The following is a 19,822-nucleotide window of genomic DNA, read 5'->3' on the forward strand; positions in this document are numbered from 1 at the left end:
TTACGCGACCTTCGCACTAAACCTGGAATAATGCACCTGATCAAGGAGGGTGACCCCCAATAATAATAATAATAATAATAATAAACTTGTAGTCGATGTTCATCACATCTTGTTGATGATTATTAATACTACAACCTAATTAATTAAGTATTTTGGTCAGTCAACGAACTGCAATACCCGCAACACTTTGGTCATTGAATAATTTATTACTAAGTTATATACTTATTATTGATTGAATTAATTATTGATTGATTAATGTTCCATCTCAGACTTTTGAACCAAAGAGTAGAAGATACTGGATGGTCTGTTGCGCAACACCTCTGGTGAGTCAAACTCGACTAGCTCTCCCTTGTCCAGCACCATCACCATGTCACTGTCGATGATAGTATTGATTCTGTGCGCGATCGTCAACACTGTGCATTGAGAGAACTCACTGCGGATGGTCTTTTGAATGAGGGCGTCGGTCTCAATGTCGATGGCGGCCGTAGCCTCATCCATTACAATGATCTTGGCCTTCTTGAGCAGGGCACGACCCATGCACATCAGCTGGCGCTGGCCAACCGAGAAGTTCTCACCATTCTCCTGGACGGGCGCGTCGAGGCCCAGGTCCAGTGCTTGAACGGCGTTCTTGAGATGTGAGCGCTCCAGTGCCTCCCAGAGCTGCAGGTCGGTGTACTTGTCGAATGGATCGAGGTTGCTGCGAATGGTGCCGGCAAACAACACCGGGTCCTGGGGAATGATGGCAATCCTGCTGCGAAGGTCGTGCAGGCCGAGCTCGGTGATGTCAATGCCATCGATCTCGATGGTGCCGCGTAGGGGCTCGACAATACGGAACAACGCTTGGGTGAGCGAGGACTTGCCGGCGCCAGTGCGACCGACAATGCCCACCTTGTGCTTGGACTCGATGCGACAGGAGACGCCACGCAGAACTGGGTCTAGGCCCTCGCGGTATGCGAGCCAGAGATCGCGGAACACGATGGCACCCTGGTCGGGCCACTGCTTGGCAATGCGCTTGTCGTTGATCAGTGCGGCCTCGCTGGGCAGCTGGCAGTACTCTTGGATACGCTCGACAGAGACGACAGAGTTCTCAAGGTCGCACGACATTCTCACCATCCAGTTCATGTTGGAGGTGATGGCCAGTGCGTATGTGATGACCAGACCGGCTGTGCCGGGCTGGATGTGGCCGGAAATGCTGGCAAGCACGGCGTACAGCACAGTGGATGTGACAATGCAGGCGCCCAAGAACTCGAGACGCAGCGCAAGCCATCTGTTGGCACTAATGTTGATGTAGTAGCACTTCTGGTTGTTGTCCAGCAGACTCTCATTCTCGCGAACAAACTTGGATGTCTCCTGGAAGGCACGGATCGTGGTGACGCCCGCCAGCGTCTCACTGAAGTGTGCGTAGATGGGCGAACGCGAGATGGACTCGAGACGCGTGAGCTCTCGTGAGCTGTTGAGGTAGTAGCGCTGGATAAAGTAGAACAGTGCGGCGATGGGCACCATGGCCAAGATGACGAATGGCGACACAATGCCAATGACAATGATCGAGCCAAACACCTGGCAGAACGTGTTGAGGAACATGCCCATGGTACGCGAGATCGACTCGTCGATGGTGAGCTGGTCCTTGGAGAAACGGTTCAGGATACGGCCAATGGGTGTCGTGTCAAAGAAGGACATGGGCGAGCGAATGACCGACTTGAACATGGTCTCGTGGAACATCTTGGAACCCTTGATCGACGAGTAGACCATGCCGAATGTTCGGAACAGTGTGGCGACGACTGATGACATTGAGAAGGCAATGTAGACGAGCAGATACTTCTTCGCGTCGTTTGTGGCCGAGTCGGACCATTGGGACAGCACGACGTTGGCCAGAATGCTCAGCACCTGTGTACCCACGTATGTGAGGAAGATGGCTATGCACAGCAAGTATCCAATGGCGCGGAAGTATGAGAAGTATACCTTCATCGACACCTTTCCTTCGTTTCTGGTCTCGGTGGTGATCAGCTTGTCTTGGGCAGGCTTGCCCTGTGTGTCGGCCTCCTTGGCGCCACCGGCAGTAGAGCCGCCAGAGGAAGAGGCGCCGCCAGCAGAGGCAGAGGCACCCTTTGTGGACGATCGCAGACCAGTGCCAGACTTTCTGAGTGGCTTCATTGAGATCTCGCCTGGGGACAGCTGGGACGCTGACTTCTTGAGCGAGACTGGTGAGGCGATCAGTCTCACGCGATCGTTGTCATCGACGGGCGAGCTTGATGAACCCTCGTCCTCCATCAGTCCAACCTCCTCCAAGTCCTCGGGCTGGTCGACAATGACTGCAGAGTTGGATGTGTGATGTGTTGGCAGCTCCATGCTCTGGTCCTGCTCCTCCTCCTCCTCGAGCTCCTCCAACTCCTCCTCAATATCCTCTCCTTCTTCATCGACAGTCTTGGTCTTCTCTTGATACTTCATCAATGATGCGAATGGACCATCGTTGGCCATCAGGAACTCATAAGAGCCTTCCTCAGCAATACGTCCATCCTTCATCATGATGACTCTGTCGACGAATGGTAGGAAGTGCATGCCGTGTGTGACCAAAATCCTTGTCTTGCCCTCAAGCAATCCATCCTTGGCAATAACATTGGTGAAGATTGACTTGCCAACGTGTGCGTCCACAGCACTCAGTGGATCATCAAACAAGTAGATGTCAGCATCGTTGTAGACAGCTCTTGCAATGCTAACCTGTTGGATTAGAAGGTAGGATGAGTTAGTGACTGGATGAATGGGTCATGTTCATCAACTATAACATACTCTTTGCTTTTGGCCTCCTGAAAGGTTGATACCCTTCTCACCAATCTCGGTGGCATCACCTCCGGGTAGGATCTTGATGTCGGGGATGAGGTTGCAGGCGTCGATGATTCGGTTGTATCTTTGTTCGTCGAATTGTGATGTGAAGATGATGTTGTTCTTGAGTGTGGCATTCTGGATCCATGCCTGTTGAGCAACCAGGGCAACCGATCCCTTGACGGCAACGCTGCCGACCGGGTTGTCGAGGTCACCGACGAGTGAGTTGATCAAACTGGACTTGCCGCTGCCGACTTGTCCGACAATGGCAACGACTTCTCCCTTCTTGACAGAGAAGTTGATGTTCTTGAGGGTCTCTCTGCCGGGCTCCCACTCGAGTGTAGCATTGTCCACCTTGATAACGGTGTTGGGCTCGCTAATCTCGCGCTTGACTACGTCTGGGTTGAGATCCTTCTTGAGGAGGAAGCGCTGAAGACGGCCAACACTGACGTTGGCTTCAATGATGCTGCTGACCACCATTGGCAACATGTTGATGGGGAATTGCATCACGTTAAACAGTGAGAGTGCGGGGAAAGCGATGGCTGCGGTGAGCTTGCCACCGAGTGCGATGAACACGCCAAACGAGGTGACCGACACAAAGATTGGACTCATCGACCAGAGCATCTGGCCCACGCCCTGAATGATCTTGATGATGGTCATGACGCCGAGCTCGCGGTCACGAACGTCCTTGACGTGGTCCATGAACGACTGCTCCCAGGAGTAGAGCTTGATCACCTTGATTCCGTTGAGCACCTCATTCACAGCCTTGATTCTCTGATCCTTGAGCTTCATTGCGGTGCCCATTCTCTTCTTGGCAAGGTTGGACACGTACAGGTTGATGGGAATGACTACCAACATGATGCCAAAGCCGGCAAAGATGGCCACGCCAATCTGGAAGTAGAGCAGTGTCATGGCAACGACCAACTGAGCGATGGCCGACCAGATCATGTGGAGGTAAGGACACAGGTCCATGAACTTTTGTGCGTCCACAGACATCAGGTTGACGATCTCACCAATGGAGGTGCCCTCGCGCAGAGATGTCCTCAGGGCCTTCTTGTAGACGGCAGTGACGACGGCCGAGCGGAGCCACATGCCAACACGGAAACAGCGGTGGAAGTACTGGTGCAATGTGAGCGACTGGATGACGGGTGCCAAAAAGTAGAACAGGACAAAGAGCAGGCCATCGTAGGTGTCGCGCTGCTTTGAGTCGGTCTTGATAAAGGTCAGCACGCCCTTGAGCAGCAATGGGCCGACAAAGATCAGCGCATCCTGCACGACCTTGAAGAAGGCGGCCATGTAGAAGTGTGGACCAAATGACTTGGAGAGTGCGCGCACCAACGAGGGCTTGGGCTGCGTCAGCTGGTACTCCCAGGCGGCCTCGAACTTCTCCGAGAGGTTGCGAGCCCAGTCCATCTCGGACAGGTTGGGCACGTCCTTCATGTCGAGTGGGTCCTTGTAGCCGGCCTTGAGCACGGGGTTGATCCACCAGAAAGTTATCCTGGAGAAGAGGTTGGCCCTTGCCTCGCCAGTGATCGGGTTGAGTCGCGAGTAAGTAAAGTCGCTGTCAAAGAACAGCACACCAGTGATCGACAGAATCAAGATCAACAAGTATCCTCCCAAAAATGAGAAGTACTCTGCCCATCCAACAATCCTATCGGTTTCCTGTTTGAGTCGCGGCGAGCAATGTTAGTATGATTGAGTTGATTGATCGAATGAACGATTGAGTGACTTACTTTGAAGATACCCAATGTTAGTGATCTCATCTTGATGGTCGCGACGATGAAGGCCAAGACCCAGAAGAATCGGACCTTCCAGGAGCGGGATACACCCTTCTTGAGCTCAAGGAAGACGATGTAGAGGGCGAATGCCCATTGGAGGAAGGTGATGATGGTGTAGACCCAGATGAAGGGTGCACGAATGATTCCAATCTCGACGAATAAGAACAGTAGCTTCCAGCCACACAGCAGTATGGACACGATGACCTCTAGCTGCAAAGTCCTCTTCCAAGTCTTGAATTGGTCACGCATCTGCGCGAACGTCTGGATATCTGCACGAAGCGCCAGCTTCCAACATTGAATGGCGCCAAACACTGCAATGAATGCCGCTGGCAGCAACATAATGACTGTATCCTCGAAGCATGTGTTAAAGTCTCCACCATGCCAAACTCCCCATCCCTCCTGTCCACAGAAGGGGTTACTCTTTGGGAGATTACTCATTTCTTATTTCTTTGATTGATGATTGATTGTTTTCTTTTTATAATATATATATATATATAAATGTTATATATGTATGTGAATGTATATGTTTGATTGATTGATTACTCAGTCGTATTGAGTAAGTTGAATGCAAGAGTTGAGTTGAATGAATGATATGAATGAATGAATATCTCTTTGACACTTTGTACAATCCTTACAAAGGATAGACCAGTAGTTATAGAGATAATATAGATATAGATAATAAGTATATGTTGTGTGTGGATACACAAGTGTAAATGGTGAAGTGGGTGTTGCGAAGGATGTATTTATGTGGATGGACTCGTCAGGTGTCTTCGGTCCTGCAAATCTGAAGGGTTGGTTTGTTTGTTTGAGTGTTGAGTTGAGGTGACAAAAACCCGCGAGACGTTCGAACCAAAAAGGGTGTGTTCCTTCCCTCGAGTGTGGAATGGGTCGTAGAAGCAATCGGGTTTATGTGTTTGAGTATAGGTTGTGGGGGGTTACAATTATTTGTTATTTCTAGATATAAATATGATTATATATATCTTTTGTTAACAAATAATAAGATATTTGGAAATTTGATAATGTCTGTCTGATGTTGTTTGATCAGAATATACCACTGCGTTGTTATAATTAAACTATTGACAACAACAATGATTTCCAATAAATAGAAAAGTCGGGTCCAACACTGTTCACACCACTTTCATGCTCATTCGATCGAACACCCCACAACGATTCAGATGGAACTGTGTTCCATTTGACCGTGCTCGAAGTTGACGATGGAATCAAATCAGTCAGGTGTATGAGACATCCATGTCTCAGAGTTAACAACAAAGATGATTGTCATTGGTATTAGATTAGTCAACTGTCTATTATGTACTCGTTGTAGTAATATGTTTGTTGCGAATGAAACAAGAAGAAGCACATGAGGAACGCGCTTCACGCAAGATGACACTTCGAACTCAAAGTCAGAAGTAGATATCCAACATGTATCGATCAATCAATCATTCGTATTTGACATATTCATTCATTTGATTGATTGATTGAGTGATGATAATGGTAGAAGGATGTTGTATAGTTGATCAAAGTGCTTCTGAAGATGAAGATATTGTTGATGGAGTTGTGGGTCGGGTATGTGTCGTTGGATAAGATTGAGTGAGGTTGTGGGCGGTATGACTTGGTCAAGTGACTTAGTAGGATTCATTGCTACATGTGCTAGACGCGCAGCTCCCAGCGCAGGCCCAACATCACCACCCTCATAGTACTCTAACGTCTGACCAGTTACATTGGCCAACATCTGGCGCCACATGGCACTGCGTGCCCCGCCACCAATGAGCGCTATCGACTCGGGCTTGGATGTACAGCTCGCGTGGAGGGTGTCAATGCCGCGAGCAAAGGCGAATGCAACACCCTCGAGGACAGCTCGTGCAATGTCCACACGCTTATGCTCGTTTGTTAGACCGATCAATGAACCGTAGTTGTGTCGACTGTCACCTGCTTTGCGCTCACCGCTTAGGAATGGCAGGAACCAGACAGGTGTAGAAGCGCGAGTGCCCGACTCCACCTCGGCCAGCAATGACTCGACACTTGTGGCGCCAGTCAGCTGCGCCACCCAGTCCAGACACTCGGCCGCGCTGAGCATGACAAACATCTGATGCCACATGTGTGGCAGGCAGTGGCAGTACATGATGATCTCGTTGGCCACATGATCTGGTTTGACCGACTTGTCCACGACAAAGTACACGCCAGACGTGCCCAGTGATAGCATTGCTTGTCCAGGCTTGTATATGCCCAGACCTATTGCGCCGGCGGCATTGTCGCCTGCTCCAGCCACGACTGGGACACCACCTGACAACATATTCCAATCATTTGCGACCGACTCCAACACCATTCCACTTGTCTCATTGCCTTCCAACAGCTTGGGCATGTGACTCCTATTCAACTTGCATGCAGCCAGCATCACATCGCTCCAATCCCTCTTGGATACATCTAACATGTTTGATTGATTGATTGATTGATTGAGTGAGTGAGTGAGTGAGTGATTGATTGAGACGCGAGACATGTATCATATTTACCGAGGAATGATGTACCGGATGCATCGGACATGTCAGTGGCAAAGACTCCGGTGATCTTCCAGCGAAGATAGTCCTTGGGCAAGAGGACTCTGTGGATGCGTTTGAAAGTGTCGGGCTCATGCTTCTCAATCCATTTGATCTTGGGTGCTTGGAATCCAGGCATCAGTTGATTAGATGTGATCTGTCCAGTTTGAGGACATTCACTCTCCAACTCTACACATTCCTGTTGGCTTCTTCCATCATTCCATAGTATAGCCGGCCTCAGCACATTGTTGTTCTCATCCAACAGTACAGCACCATGCATCTGACCTGTTAGACCAATTGCCTTTATATGTTTCATTGTCTCCAATCCTTGTCCACTAATGGATATTATTGCTTTGATTGCATTGTTGGTGGCGGTCCACCATTGTTCAGGTTGTTGTTCCGACCACATTGGTTGAGTGCGTGGCAGCATCTCCAACACTTCACTATGTTGAATCCTAACATTTCCATCTTCATCAATGATTACAACCTTTACTGATGAAGTTCCCAAGTCTATGCCCATATACAAGTCCATCCTTATTATATTATCTCTCTTTCTATCTCTCTCTCTTTGGATTCAAAAGTGAAGCGAAGTCAATCAATTAATGAATGACGAGAGGGCAAGGGTTGATTTGACTTGGTTGATTTTTTGAAGATGATATTGAAGTTGCGTGGAGCGAGGTGAAGTTGTTTCAATCTCGACTTGTGTCAGTGACATACATACATTCATAACATACTTATACATAATCAATTGATTACAATCAGATCAGATCAGATATATATATCTCATTCAATCAATCAATCAGTTGATCAATCACTCAAACACATATGATATTAGTTTGAATCAAATAGCGAGATAGAGAGAGATCATTGACTCGTCGCGAGACTCCTGGTTTAAACCAAAGGAATCAAGCAAGCAAGCAATCCAGATAATGAATCAACAACAACAAATACAACAACAACAGCAGCAGCAGCAACAACAACAACAGAGGATGATGACTTCATCACCTCCGCCACACCTGTCACTCAATCAGTCTGAGTTGAGATATGCAGACAACCTCTTGTTGTTTGTCAAAGACTATACATTCTATAAATCAGATCGTGCTTTATGGTACTTCAAACACTTACTATCACTCAGTCAACAGATCAGGGTAAGCTGACAATTGATGGCGTTGTTACTCAATCAATCATTCGATCACTCACTCACATTCATTCAATCAAACATAGCTACCAGACAGAGATGAACCGATATTGATCATGTACATCGCATTGGATAATGGAGATATTGTGGACCTGGCGAGGAGGTACCAGGGCATCGTGGGAAATGCATTGGATGCAGATGAACCAGAAGGATTCTTTGTTGAAAGGATTGATGATAATGAAGCAGATGCATCAGACTCTGATAATGACGACAATTACGATGATGATGATGATGATGACGACGACAGACAAGAACAAGATCAACAACAAAACAAGACAATAGTTATTCAACGAACGGACCCTTTGCCATTAGTGGCCATGACACCAAAGACTCAGATATCGGTCATTGCATCAAGTTACAAGTTTGTGTTCTATCTCGACATGTCTCCATCGATGGCATCAGTCGATCCCATCACAGGCACCGTCCTGATCGACAGCCTGTTCACAACATTACAGTCGCTTCTCATGTCGATCGCACTGCCGATGGAGACCAACACGCTGGAGTTCCAGCCCAGTATACATGTCACGGTGATCGTGCAGGGCATTGGTCACTGCTTCAAGGTTCTGGTGCAGGGTGCCGTCGTCACCAAATACAACATATTCCACCTACTCGATGACCTGCGCGACCAGCTTGCCGAATACGAAAGCGAAGTGGCGCAAGAGTACATCGACGCTTCGTCCAGCGAGGGCGCTGCATCATCCACGCCCTCATCCAACATCGACCTCACCACAATCTTTAATCACTGCATGCTCGCACTCTCAGTGCTGCCAACTGTAGCCTGTCCAGTCATCACAGGTAAGTACTGGAATCATTCCAATCACTCAAGCATGAATGATCACTCACCCTCCCGTCCTCATCTCCAATTAGTCATCACGGACGCAGTAACATCAATATCTGATCAGGAACTAAAGGGCATTGATGGACCAGTGACATTGTTCAATCGCAGCGACATTATAGTCAACTTTGTACAGGTGGGCAGCGGAGTCTACTCACACTCTGACTTTGGATACACACCCGATACCGACCTGTTGCGATTCATTACGACTAGCACTGGCGGATCATTCTTTGATCAACAGTCTCTGCCCAGCTTCACCGACAGCCTCGTGCAAAAGCTCGAGGTGCTGGGCAAGCGCTGTCCCAAGACCGGCCTTCAGGCCGTGTCTGACAGCGGGTTGCTCTCACAGACAGAGGTCGAGCGATTGGCCGAAGTGCAGCATGCATACTTTGTTCGCGAGTTCTCTCCAAACAAGGCGCACCAACTGTTCAAGTCGACGTCGAGCAGCAATGCCCTAGCGCAACAGGGTGGCAACCAGCGCACATCATATTTCTATCGCGTGGACAGACAGAAGCAGACGCTCTCGCAGCAGTTTGGTTCGTTACTGCCCGCGTTCAACTACTATCCATCAAAGTCGACGTCCACAGAGAACACAACCATCCCCGTCGAGACATACACCAACGACATGTCGATTGTGCACACGCTGATGGCTGTCGACTACTCGTTCCCATGGGTGGGCGCCCCTCCCCAGGTGCCCCTGTTCAAAGCCAACGCCAAGGAGTACACAATCGAGGTCGACATACTCAAACTGGTGGACCTGCGTATCCGTGAGGGATTCACGATCAAACTAGTCTCATTCAAGAAGCCCGACGCTGAGCTTGGCGTGAGCATGCTCTTCCAATGGTTGCCCAACATCAAGCTCGAATATAGGATCAAGTTCTTGATGGAGAAGACTATAGGCAGCGCGAGGGATGATCCCGCCCAACATACATCATCGTCATCGTCCTCAGCCGCGGCTACATCAACAACAGGCGCAGGTTCACTGGAGAAGAAACTCAATGTGAAGGTATCCATTGACATCATGGCGTATTACGATTTTTTGAAAGAGTATACTGGCGCTGGCAACTCGTCAAAGCGCACACAGGGTCTGCCCTCAGTCAGCAAGTTGCAGGCATTCCTGAACAACATCAGCGAGAAGGATCGACTTCTCTCCATGCTCTTCCAGCAGTGCCAGCCATCAACACTGCCCATGCCCACATACAATCCGATCCAGGCACTCAACACACAAGCCTCGTCATTCCTCAAGATGCTCAGCTCACTGGGCAACTATCAGTCATGGGAGAAGTGGCTCAGGCCCGAGTCATTCAACGTGGTGCTGGCGCCCAACATTGTAATGATGAAGACGATGCCCGCGTCTGCGGCGCCCATGTCCTATGTCATCCGTTACGACTCGTCGCGCAACACATTCCTCGGCCATTGCTCCAAGTGGGCCAATCACACGTACAACCTCAACACGCATCTGTTTGTCCGCTTCCTGACGCCAACCTCAGCGCCATCATTCGTCTCGCCACCCATGCAGCCACTGCTGCCGGACAATCCCAACCTGTTCCATCACTTCCCATCGACATCATTCGTGTTGCTGCGCTTCCAATGGGAGATGGCCGGCTTTGCCAACGTCACCATGCTCTTCTTCTCAACCAGTGAGGCCGTTCGCGAACAGACGGTCTCGCAGCTTAAGCGCGACCTCTCACATATCAAGCAGTCACTCTCATCGTTCAATGACGAGGACGACGAGGACATGGACTTGGACGACGAGTTGATCAAGAATAGTCCAGCGACTGGCACAAGCGTTGGCGACAGAGAGATCCCGCCCAACAAGATTGTGCGGCCAGTACAACCCCTCAAACGCGACCTCAAGCGGATATTGGTCAAGTACGATTTTGAACAGATTCCCTTGCCAAACGTGTCGCCCTCCGTCTCGCCCACACCACCATTCATCTCGCCACAACGATCAAACAACGCGCCACTTCAATCTTCCACAACACCATCATCCCAGAACAATCAGAGTCGATACAGCATCCCATCGATAAGTGGTGCGATCGGCCAACAACAGCCCACCTCACAATTGGAGGGCCGGTCTCCGCCAACCACATCGCGTTTCACCAGCTCAGGTACATCAGGCAATTCCTCTGGTGGCGCACCAACCGCCAGCGCGACATCCTCCCGCTCATTCCACATGTTTACACAGACACCATGTCTGGCAACGCCTGAGCTTAAGAGCTACATGCGCAGTCATCGATGGGTCTACGACCTGGGCGACAACAAGACCAGCGAGTTGGTGATGGGACACATCTTCCAGGAGCGTCTATGCGAGGGCTTCACCTTGCTCAACCTGTCCACCTTCCTATTCTTCAAGGAGGTGCCACTCAAATGCGAAAGACGTGGCGGTGGCGTTCAGATGACCACGCTCCAGTACCTTATCTACCTGCGACAACCCAGCTGTCTGGTGGTCGAGTTCTGGATGGAGCCCCAGCAGGGCTATTTATTGTCAACAGATGGCAACAAGTCGGCATGCGAGCAAGAGGTATTCACGCTGATGAAGAAGTGGTTCAGCGAGTCGGATGGCCACATCATACATGCGATCACCACTTTCAACGACCTGCTGCTGATCTCCCTGTCGTCCGACCCCATGGCAGAGTTGCAAGAGATACTCTATCAAGAGAGTCAGACTGTGTTGCCATTCCGTGACGGCGCGCAATTGCCACTGTATAAGGTGCCTGCTGCCAAGCCCATTTTCTGTTTGGACTCGCTCACATCATTCTCCACGGTCACACAGAAGTTGTTCCCAATAATCAACATACCAGCCAACATCACAGCCGAGCAATCCAAGCTGGTCATCAAGTCAAACGCCAAACTCTACGGACTGTTGGGCGAGATTGTCAAGGCACTCAATGCATTCGAGTTGCCCTCGGGTCTGTTCTCCAAGAGTGAGAGGTTCAAGAAGTAAGTCGCCATTATCTATTCATTCATTCATTCATTCATTCAATCATACTAACATGCATGCACATTCATCTTGTTTAGCGGACGATGCTTTATCAAAGCCACAAATAACTCAGACTTCTTATTCACATTCCTTCATCCATTGAACCTGGACAAGATTGGTCAAAGCGAAGAAGGACGATCAATCTGCATCTCATTCTATGAACACTCAATCAAAGGATTCATTGACGTCACTCACTCATCGTAAGTATCGCACAGTAATCCAGACAATTCTATCACTCACTCACTCAATCAATCAATGGATCAATCAAATATATTTAGTGAGACGATGGAATACCTCTCGAGCATATTCAATGTCCAACCTCAGGAACTCACTCCGACCAAGTCGAATGCTGATCAGAATCAGAATCACAATCACATGAGTGTCCTTCAGCAGTCGTATTGTAAAAAGAAGAGTCTCTACCATGAGAGCATCCATCATACTACACCACAACATCATGCCACCCGCCAATACATTCGAACGATTAAGAACGGATTCGAACGGGCGATACTCAAGGTTATGTTTACCAACCTGCGCGACCAAATACCCCTGGTCCCGAGCGACCTGATGGACGCCATCACAGTCTGTAAAGAATACTATGTAGATGTAAGTGTCGACCCATCAAATGCCAGTGTGTAGCATGCCACTAACTCATTCATTCATTCGATTCCAAACAGATTGATATTAGCCAATTGATCAAGATACTCCAAAAGTCCAACAGAGATATCAACACATACCTGACGAATGAGTTTGCTGAACAGGTGATGGAGAATCACTTTGAGCGAGTGGAGGGCTCGGACTACTACTTCCACAAGAAGTCCATGCCACTGAGCGACGCTGCCTTTGACATGCCAGACGGCCCAGACACAGTGGCCGACGAATCAGACGTCTATAACGGCTACGAAGATGACATGCTCGATCACGACGACGATGACGAAGGCATTAACAATGATGAGGAGGACGACGATGACGAGGAGGCCGACGACAATGATGACACGGCCAGTGTGGACGACGAGGATGTCTACAACATCTCGTCGCGCAACGATGATGGTGATCGCCGTGGCCGACACGGCGAATCGTCCAAGGGCAAGAAGTCCAAGACCATGCCCAGTGGCGCATCACACGTTGGCGAGAGCGCACTTGAGAAGAAGTTGGACCAGATACTTGGCGAGATGCACACCGACTTGGACAAGCGATCGACACAGTTCGAGCTGTACCCATTCCCCCTGTTTGTGCGAATGGAGGTAGTGATGTTGCACAACAACAGCAACTACCAGTCGCCAATGATCGATGGCGAAGACCCTTATACATCAGCTGCCGCAGCCATCACCTTGAATGAGTTGAACACCTATCAGTATCGATTCTCCATTGGACATCAGCATCAGCAGGTTCAGCACGTGGACGACGATGACACAGCCAACAACAAGGAGTGTCCATCACTGAGTGAGTTGCAACCATCGCGCTCATTGCTCCGTCTCAAGTGCATAACACTGCCCGCGAGCCAGTCATCTCGCACCAGCACAATCCACGTGCAACACTATCACAACAAGGGCGGCAAGAAGAACGCGACCACCTTTGATAGCCAGCCCATTGGCTTCAGCAACAGTCTGCCAAAGAGTCTGTCGACGATCATGAAGGAGCACAGGCGCCAAGTTATCTCGGTCGTGTCGTCCGAGATCCTCTCGTGTCTACGCTCAATCCGCCCGGTCAACAAGCCCGTGCTTGACCTCGTCCTGTACCACATGCAGCGACTGACATATCATCGCTCCAAACTGCACCATCTGCACAACTACAATGTGCACATTCACTTTGTGGCCGACACCAAAGAGGGCGCGGCACAGTTCCTCAAGCAGCTCGAGTACCATTGTGGCGCGGACATGAAGCTGAATCGCTTTGCCGACGTGCTGCACTATGTTGAGCCGGCAATGGATGGCGAGCAGACGTGGTTCTGCTCACACAAGGACTTGGTCGAGATCTTTGCCAACTCACCTTTGCCTCCACTGCCGCCCTCGCCACCACCCCTGCCGCCTCCACCTGCCACCGCCAGCGGATCAAACGCGTCCAGTCTTCACAATAGCTCAAACACATTCATGGACTACGACTTTGTCAACGTTTCCATCCCATACTGGTTGGTCTTTACTTACAACACCCACAAGAACATGCTAAAAGTAATGTTCTACTCAGAGACTGTGTCGCCCGATAAGGTGTTGCCAGCAGCATTCGTGGCGCCGACAACAAAGACAACATTGATTGGCGAGAGTGGTGGCGCGATCAAGCCTCGACCAGGCCAACAGCAACAGCATCAACAAACGATGACTAACTCAATCGAATTGGAATCATCGTTGGACTCGCGACTCGTTGAGAGCAAGTACCAATGCTATCACATGCACGACCTGGGCACGACCAAGGAGCGAGTCAAGAACATGCTCGGACACATTGTGCGACGTGTCAATCAAATGGTGTTGCTCAATCAGTTGGATGAGTTCCGCGCATGTAGTCCACTGTTGCTGGTCCCAGAGAATGCATCATCGTCCACCTCGCCACCTGGCTCGGTCGTCTCGTTCGTCAAGCAAAGCCAACAAACGGCGGCAACATCATCGCCCTCGTCTCACTTTGACGACGCACATATGGCCAAGTCATCGTCCAAGCATCCAAAGAAGCGAGGACATGCCAACGGAGAGTTTGCTTGCCCTCTCGTCTACAGCATGTGCCTGACGCTCAATGAGCGTCTGTCGCCCTCGGTCGCCATTCGTGGACTGATCAGCACGACGCTACACCCATTCTCCATCACCAATCGCAAGAAGATGTTTGTGTATCGTGAGCGGGGCGGCAACGTCTTCTACATGAAGCTCTCGGAGCCACAATCAGTGCTGTCCGAGTCGCCCCTCACCTCGCCATCGCCCACGCCCCTCCAGTCGCCGCGACACTCGCCCCCACCCTCGCCCTCGACCAGCCCACCCAAGGATTCATTCATGAATCGCCCTTCTTCAGGCTCATTCAATCCAACCAACCCGCTCACTTCACAACAGCAGCAGTCTCAGCCTCAACAGAACTGTTTGTTGCTCGAGGTGTTTGGTATCGACCCACCTGGCCCCGAGATCACGATACAGCTGCACCAGCTACTCGAGTCCAAGTTGTCCAACTTGACGCTCAACTACTTCTCCAGTCTCATCATGCGTAACCCCTTGCTCAAGCTGACACAGCACGATGTGGACTTTATCAAGCCGCCCACGGCACTGCCCACCATTGTCCACTTCAAGATCCCCGACACTGTCCACGACGCGCATCTCTTCCTCCAGTTCATGAAACAGAACTTCTTGCAGTTCCTCACGCTCATGTACCTCACGCAGGGTGGCGGCAGTGGTCCACTCACTGGCTCACAGATGGTGCCCTCCAAGGACAATGCCTCGTCAATGTCGGCTTCAACATCAATGTTGCCCTCCAAGGACGACCGTGACATGCTCCCTGCAGACGCGCACATTGTTCGAGAGTACACATCGTTGGCCAGCACCATGGAGATACCCCACCCTCAATCTCAAGCTGCCACGTCACAGCCAGCCACCGTCACCACGCCCAACATCAATGGCGTGCCTGCTGCACAGACGTCCAACAAGTATGAGGTCAAGCCATCAGAGTACACATTCATATACAACTACATTGCATCGACCAACTCCCAGTCGGCACTGTCATCGATTGGACAGGGTATTGCCACAATCATTGTGAGCAGCGTGGATGTCAGCACAGGTGCCGCGCACGTGACACTCCCGTTGTCACCTTATCACTCCCACCACATGGACAAGAACAAGCATCACGTGGACGACATCATCAACTCGTTGCTCAAGGGTGTGGACAACTTGGGCGATACACTACCCATTACCTCAGTTCCCACTGCTGTGGTCGAAGGCGGCGGTGCGGATGACACCAAGGACTGGGACAACATCATCCAACTCAAGATATGGACACGTGGATCAATCAACAATGTACTTTTGATTGAGAAGCTACAGCAATCAATCAATCAGACATTGTGCGAGTATCTGTTGGAGACTGTGCTGCCCAACATCCCCGTCACGTCGGATAACATCAAGAACGACTATCTGGTGCATGCCGAGCGCGTGATGACCAAGGGCAAGAGCATACTCACGCCCAGCATCAGCGAGATCAAGTTGCCTGGATTCAACCTGCCCACATGGGCCACCTTTGACTTTGTCCAAGATGTTCGTGAACTGGTGGCCGACGTCAATCCCAAGCTCAACCCCTCGATGTGGTACCAAGAGTCTGCATCGGCAAAGCTTGTTCGTGTCACGCCACGCGTAAGCAACAAGTCGTCGACTGGCATGCATGGCCCTGGTATTACTGACTCCTCAGATCGCACGCTTGGCAACTCGTCAGAGCAGCGCCAACACACGTGCGACGATGTCAAGATCAATCTGTTGAACAAGAGCACGTATCAGATCGTCATCATTGGTGGCAAGACTGTTGACGAACCTATCACTGCCTCTGGCGACGCATTGATGGAGCCCACTACAGCCACGCCCATCAACGTGGGCAACACAGAGGACCTGCTGTTCTATCTGCCCATCAAGGATGCTCAGTTGACACATGGTATCGCGAGACAGTCAATCATGATCGTCAACATCACGTCGGCACACTTTAGCATCATGAGCTACAATTGGAGCCAGAACAAGTTGGAGCATTTACAGACTGGACTCAACAGGATACAGACATGGCGCACACTACGTCGACATCTGCTCAATCAAGTGTTGCATCAGAAGATGGGTCTATTCAATCATGTACCCCAAGTGCCCATCAATCCGACCGTCACATCATTCTTCACGGACAAGCCACAACAACAGTTTGCAGCCAACTATGTACGATTCACCTATGACAATGTTGACGCGTTCATCAATCATCCATCGGTGCCCAAGAAGTCTGGTGGAGCACTGCTTACCATCCGTTCGGCTGAGGAGCTCTCAGGTCGTCTAGGCACAAACGCCACACAAGTGCAACAAACATCGCGACTAACCAAGCAAAAGTCAATGTCTGGTAACATCACACCAGCGCCATCCCAGCCCCAGCAACCGGGTCAGACAACCCAGCTACAGACACCAACGTCATCTCAGACACCCCAACAGTCTGCCCAACAGGCACAACAGCAGCAACAACAGGCCAAGAAGAAGGTGTCTGTTATCCCCGAGTTTGAATGGATGCTTCGCGATCATTATCCCACAAAGAGTACGATCAATAAGTCTACGCTGCCACACCTGACCGACCCGATTCAGTTGCATGGTGGACAGATCAAGGCGATGGCGCAGCAAGTTGAACGCACACTCGAGGCCAAATCAATGATCACACGTGCCTACTCCTACTTCCTCGACGCGGACAAGACGCCCTCGCAACAAAACCTTGAGACCATCATCAAGATGTCGCGTCTCGTTCACTTCCGTTGCGTGCCATTCCTCTATGATGACTACCTGGACAAGGACTCATACCATCACATCTCCAACAGGAACAACAACAACAACAATGGACAGTTGACAACCAACTCCCATACTCACACGCACTTGATCTCACCATCGGTTGTGGGTATTGTGATGGCGCCACTGCGAGGCACACTCAATGCCGTGCCATACCTGAGCTTTGGCGAGCAGTCATTGCAAGGCAGCGGAAACTGGCGTCGTCGCGTCATGGAGTTCTTCCTGTTTGAGTACATCCACTACATGGAGAAGGCATTGCAATCTGCCAAGATCATCATCATCAACAATGTGGCGGTCGTGGACAGCGCGCAACAGCAGGCTTCTACTGTGCCCTCACTCAAGATGTCAGCCAGCACACCTCTATTGGACCTCACTCAATCAAGCAGCAGCAACAACAACAATATGCAGGCGATGGCCAAATCAATGATCGCCTACTTGCAAAAGACGTTCAAGGGTGGATCATTGCTGATCAAGATTGGATTCCGCGACCTGAGCGTGACGTGCGAGTTGTTCGCGCTTCTTCAGCCAACAACCGCGACATTGGACAGCAACACATCATCACCGCTGCAGAACATCATCAGCAGGAACCAGTCGACATTCTTTGCCGAGGAGTATGGCCGCTTCACGCACCAACTGCACCTCAACTCCTTCGTCTACGACTTCCACATCCGCCAGCTGTACGACTTTTTGAACAACAACAACACGTACTACGTTCCGCCCTCCACGGCGCCCGGCTCACCCGCCAAGTCTCCCACCAAGCCCGCCGCCGTGCCCCCCTCCAAGTACTTTATCGAGATGATGCAGTCACTGTCGCGATACTATCCCAAGCCGCCCGCGCATGCCTTTGGCTACCTGTACGAGTCGATGCTGACGGTCAACTCACCCATCCCACCCATCCAACTGTTTGAGTACCTGTGCAAGAACGCCAAGCAGTACTCTGTTTCCAATCTGGACGAAAAGCATGTGTCGCCCGCGCTCTACTTCTCCATTCCCGACCAGCAGGCTTCGGCCCCTGACCAGAAGGTCTCCTTCAACTGGGACGTCGTCATATTCTGTGTGAACGAGAAGGACGAGGATGAGGAGCTGGCCACATCACCACCCACCACTGCCACCCTCATCATTGAGTCAAAGTACCAACTCAAGCTCCAATACATCATCATCAAGACGGCCAACAGCACAACATTCCCGCGACTCGATCAGCCTGGCCAGCAATCAATGACCCAGCACCAGACCCTCCCCCTCCTGCGATCGTCCACCACCAACACTCAATCGATGCACTCGTCACTTGATGGCCATGACCCGGCGCAGCAACAACAACTCACGACCTCTCTCAATCCCAACACGGTCGATCACAACGAGCGCAATCTCCGCTCGATGCAGCTGTACGAGGAGATTATCAAGTCCAAGCTCAGCAAGATAACGATCGCCACGAGCGTGGACTTCCAGCGCGATCGTCTGTGGTCCAAGATCCTACGCGGCAACCCTTACGAGCCAGCGCTCACCATCGCCGAGTTCAACCAGTTCACCAGCCTGATCAAACGGCGCTCGATCAAGACGATGGACATGTCGCTGACGACGCCCATCAACCTGTTCCAGTACATGGGCAGCGTGTGGATTGGCCTGTGCAACAGCCTGGTCAAGACGTGTGGCGACCGCATCCGCCAGCTGCACAACGATCATGTCAAGCATCTGTTCATTCTCAATCCAACGCTCGATTGTCTGTTGTTGGAACTGGTGTACGACGAGCAGACCAAGGAGTCGGACGCATTCATCTGTCGCAAGGAAGGTGGCAACCTGCACACCAACAGCTCATCACTCAACGAAGAGGAGATCGATGGAATGGAGCTGTTACACGCCAGTCAACTTGTCACAACACTATGTCACTACCTTTGGAAACAGATGATGTTGAGTAGTGGAAACTAAACTTATAAACAGTATATATATAAATATTATATCACAGGAGCAAGAGATTGGTTGACTTGGCATGTGGACCAGATGCTCAGAGTAATGTGCATGTTTTCTTATTGCGGCGAATTCTCACTTGACGGACAGCCTCTTCAAGGACGGCCTCGATCGCCTTGCTCGAGAGGTTGGCTGCTTGGAGGTACTTGATGGCTTTGATCTTCAGTGATTCTTTGTTGATGTAGTCCTCAGTTTCCTGATCGATTGGACGCCTGTCAACATAAAAGGGATGAAAATTTACAAT

General features: G+C 50.5%; 3 protein-coding genes across 3 annotated transcripts; 1 reads left to right on the forward strand and 2 right to left on the reverse strand.

The window, feature by feature from the left end:
* Positions 1–252: 252 nt before the first annotated feature.
* Positions 253–5,033, reverse strand: SAMD00019534_119420 (hypothetical protein; the record flags this gene model as incomplete). Its single annotated transcript, XM_012892867.1, has 3 exons — positions 253–2,715; positions 2,785–4,479; positions 4,551–5,033. The coding sequence occupies 3 exons, from the start codon at positions 5,031–5,033 to the stop codon at positions 253–255; spliced, it is 4,641 nt and encodes a 1,546-aa protein (XP_012748321.1).
* A 1,024-nt stretch (positions 5,034–6,057) lies between these two features.
* On the reverse strand, positions 6,058–7,409 carry SAMD00019534_119430 (hypothetical protein; the record flags this gene model as incomplete). Its single annotated transcript, XM_012892868.1, has 2 exons — positions 6,058–7,019; positions 7,106–7,409. The coding sequence occupies 2 exons, from the start codon at positions 7,407–7,409 to the stop codon at positions 6,058–6,060; spliced, it is 1,266 nt and encodes a 421-aa protein (XP_012748322.1).
* Positions 7,410–8,058: 649 nt separating this feature from the next.
* Positions 8,059–19,539, forward strand: SAMD00019534_119440 (hypothetical protein; the record flags this gene model as incomplete). The annotated part of the gene is made up of 6 exons (XM_012892869.1): positions 8,059–8,277; positions 8,354–9,122; positions 9,195–12,105; positions 12,184–12,345; positions 12,424–12,748; positions 12,820–19,539. The coding sequence occupies 6 exons, from the start codon at positions 8,059–8,061 to the stop codon at positions 19,537–19,539; spliced, it is 11,106 nt and encodes a 3,701-aa protein (XP_012748323.1).
* Between the last annotated feature and the right edge of the window lie 283 nt (positions 19,540–19,822).

The sequence above is a fragment of the Acytostelium subglobosum genome (assembly GCF_000787575.1).
Source record: "Acytostelium subglobosum LB1 DNA, scaffold: scaffold36, whole genome shotgun sequence".
NCBI lineage: Eukaryota > Evosea > Eumycetozoa > Acytosteliales > Acytosteliaceae > Acytostelium > Acytostelium subglobosum.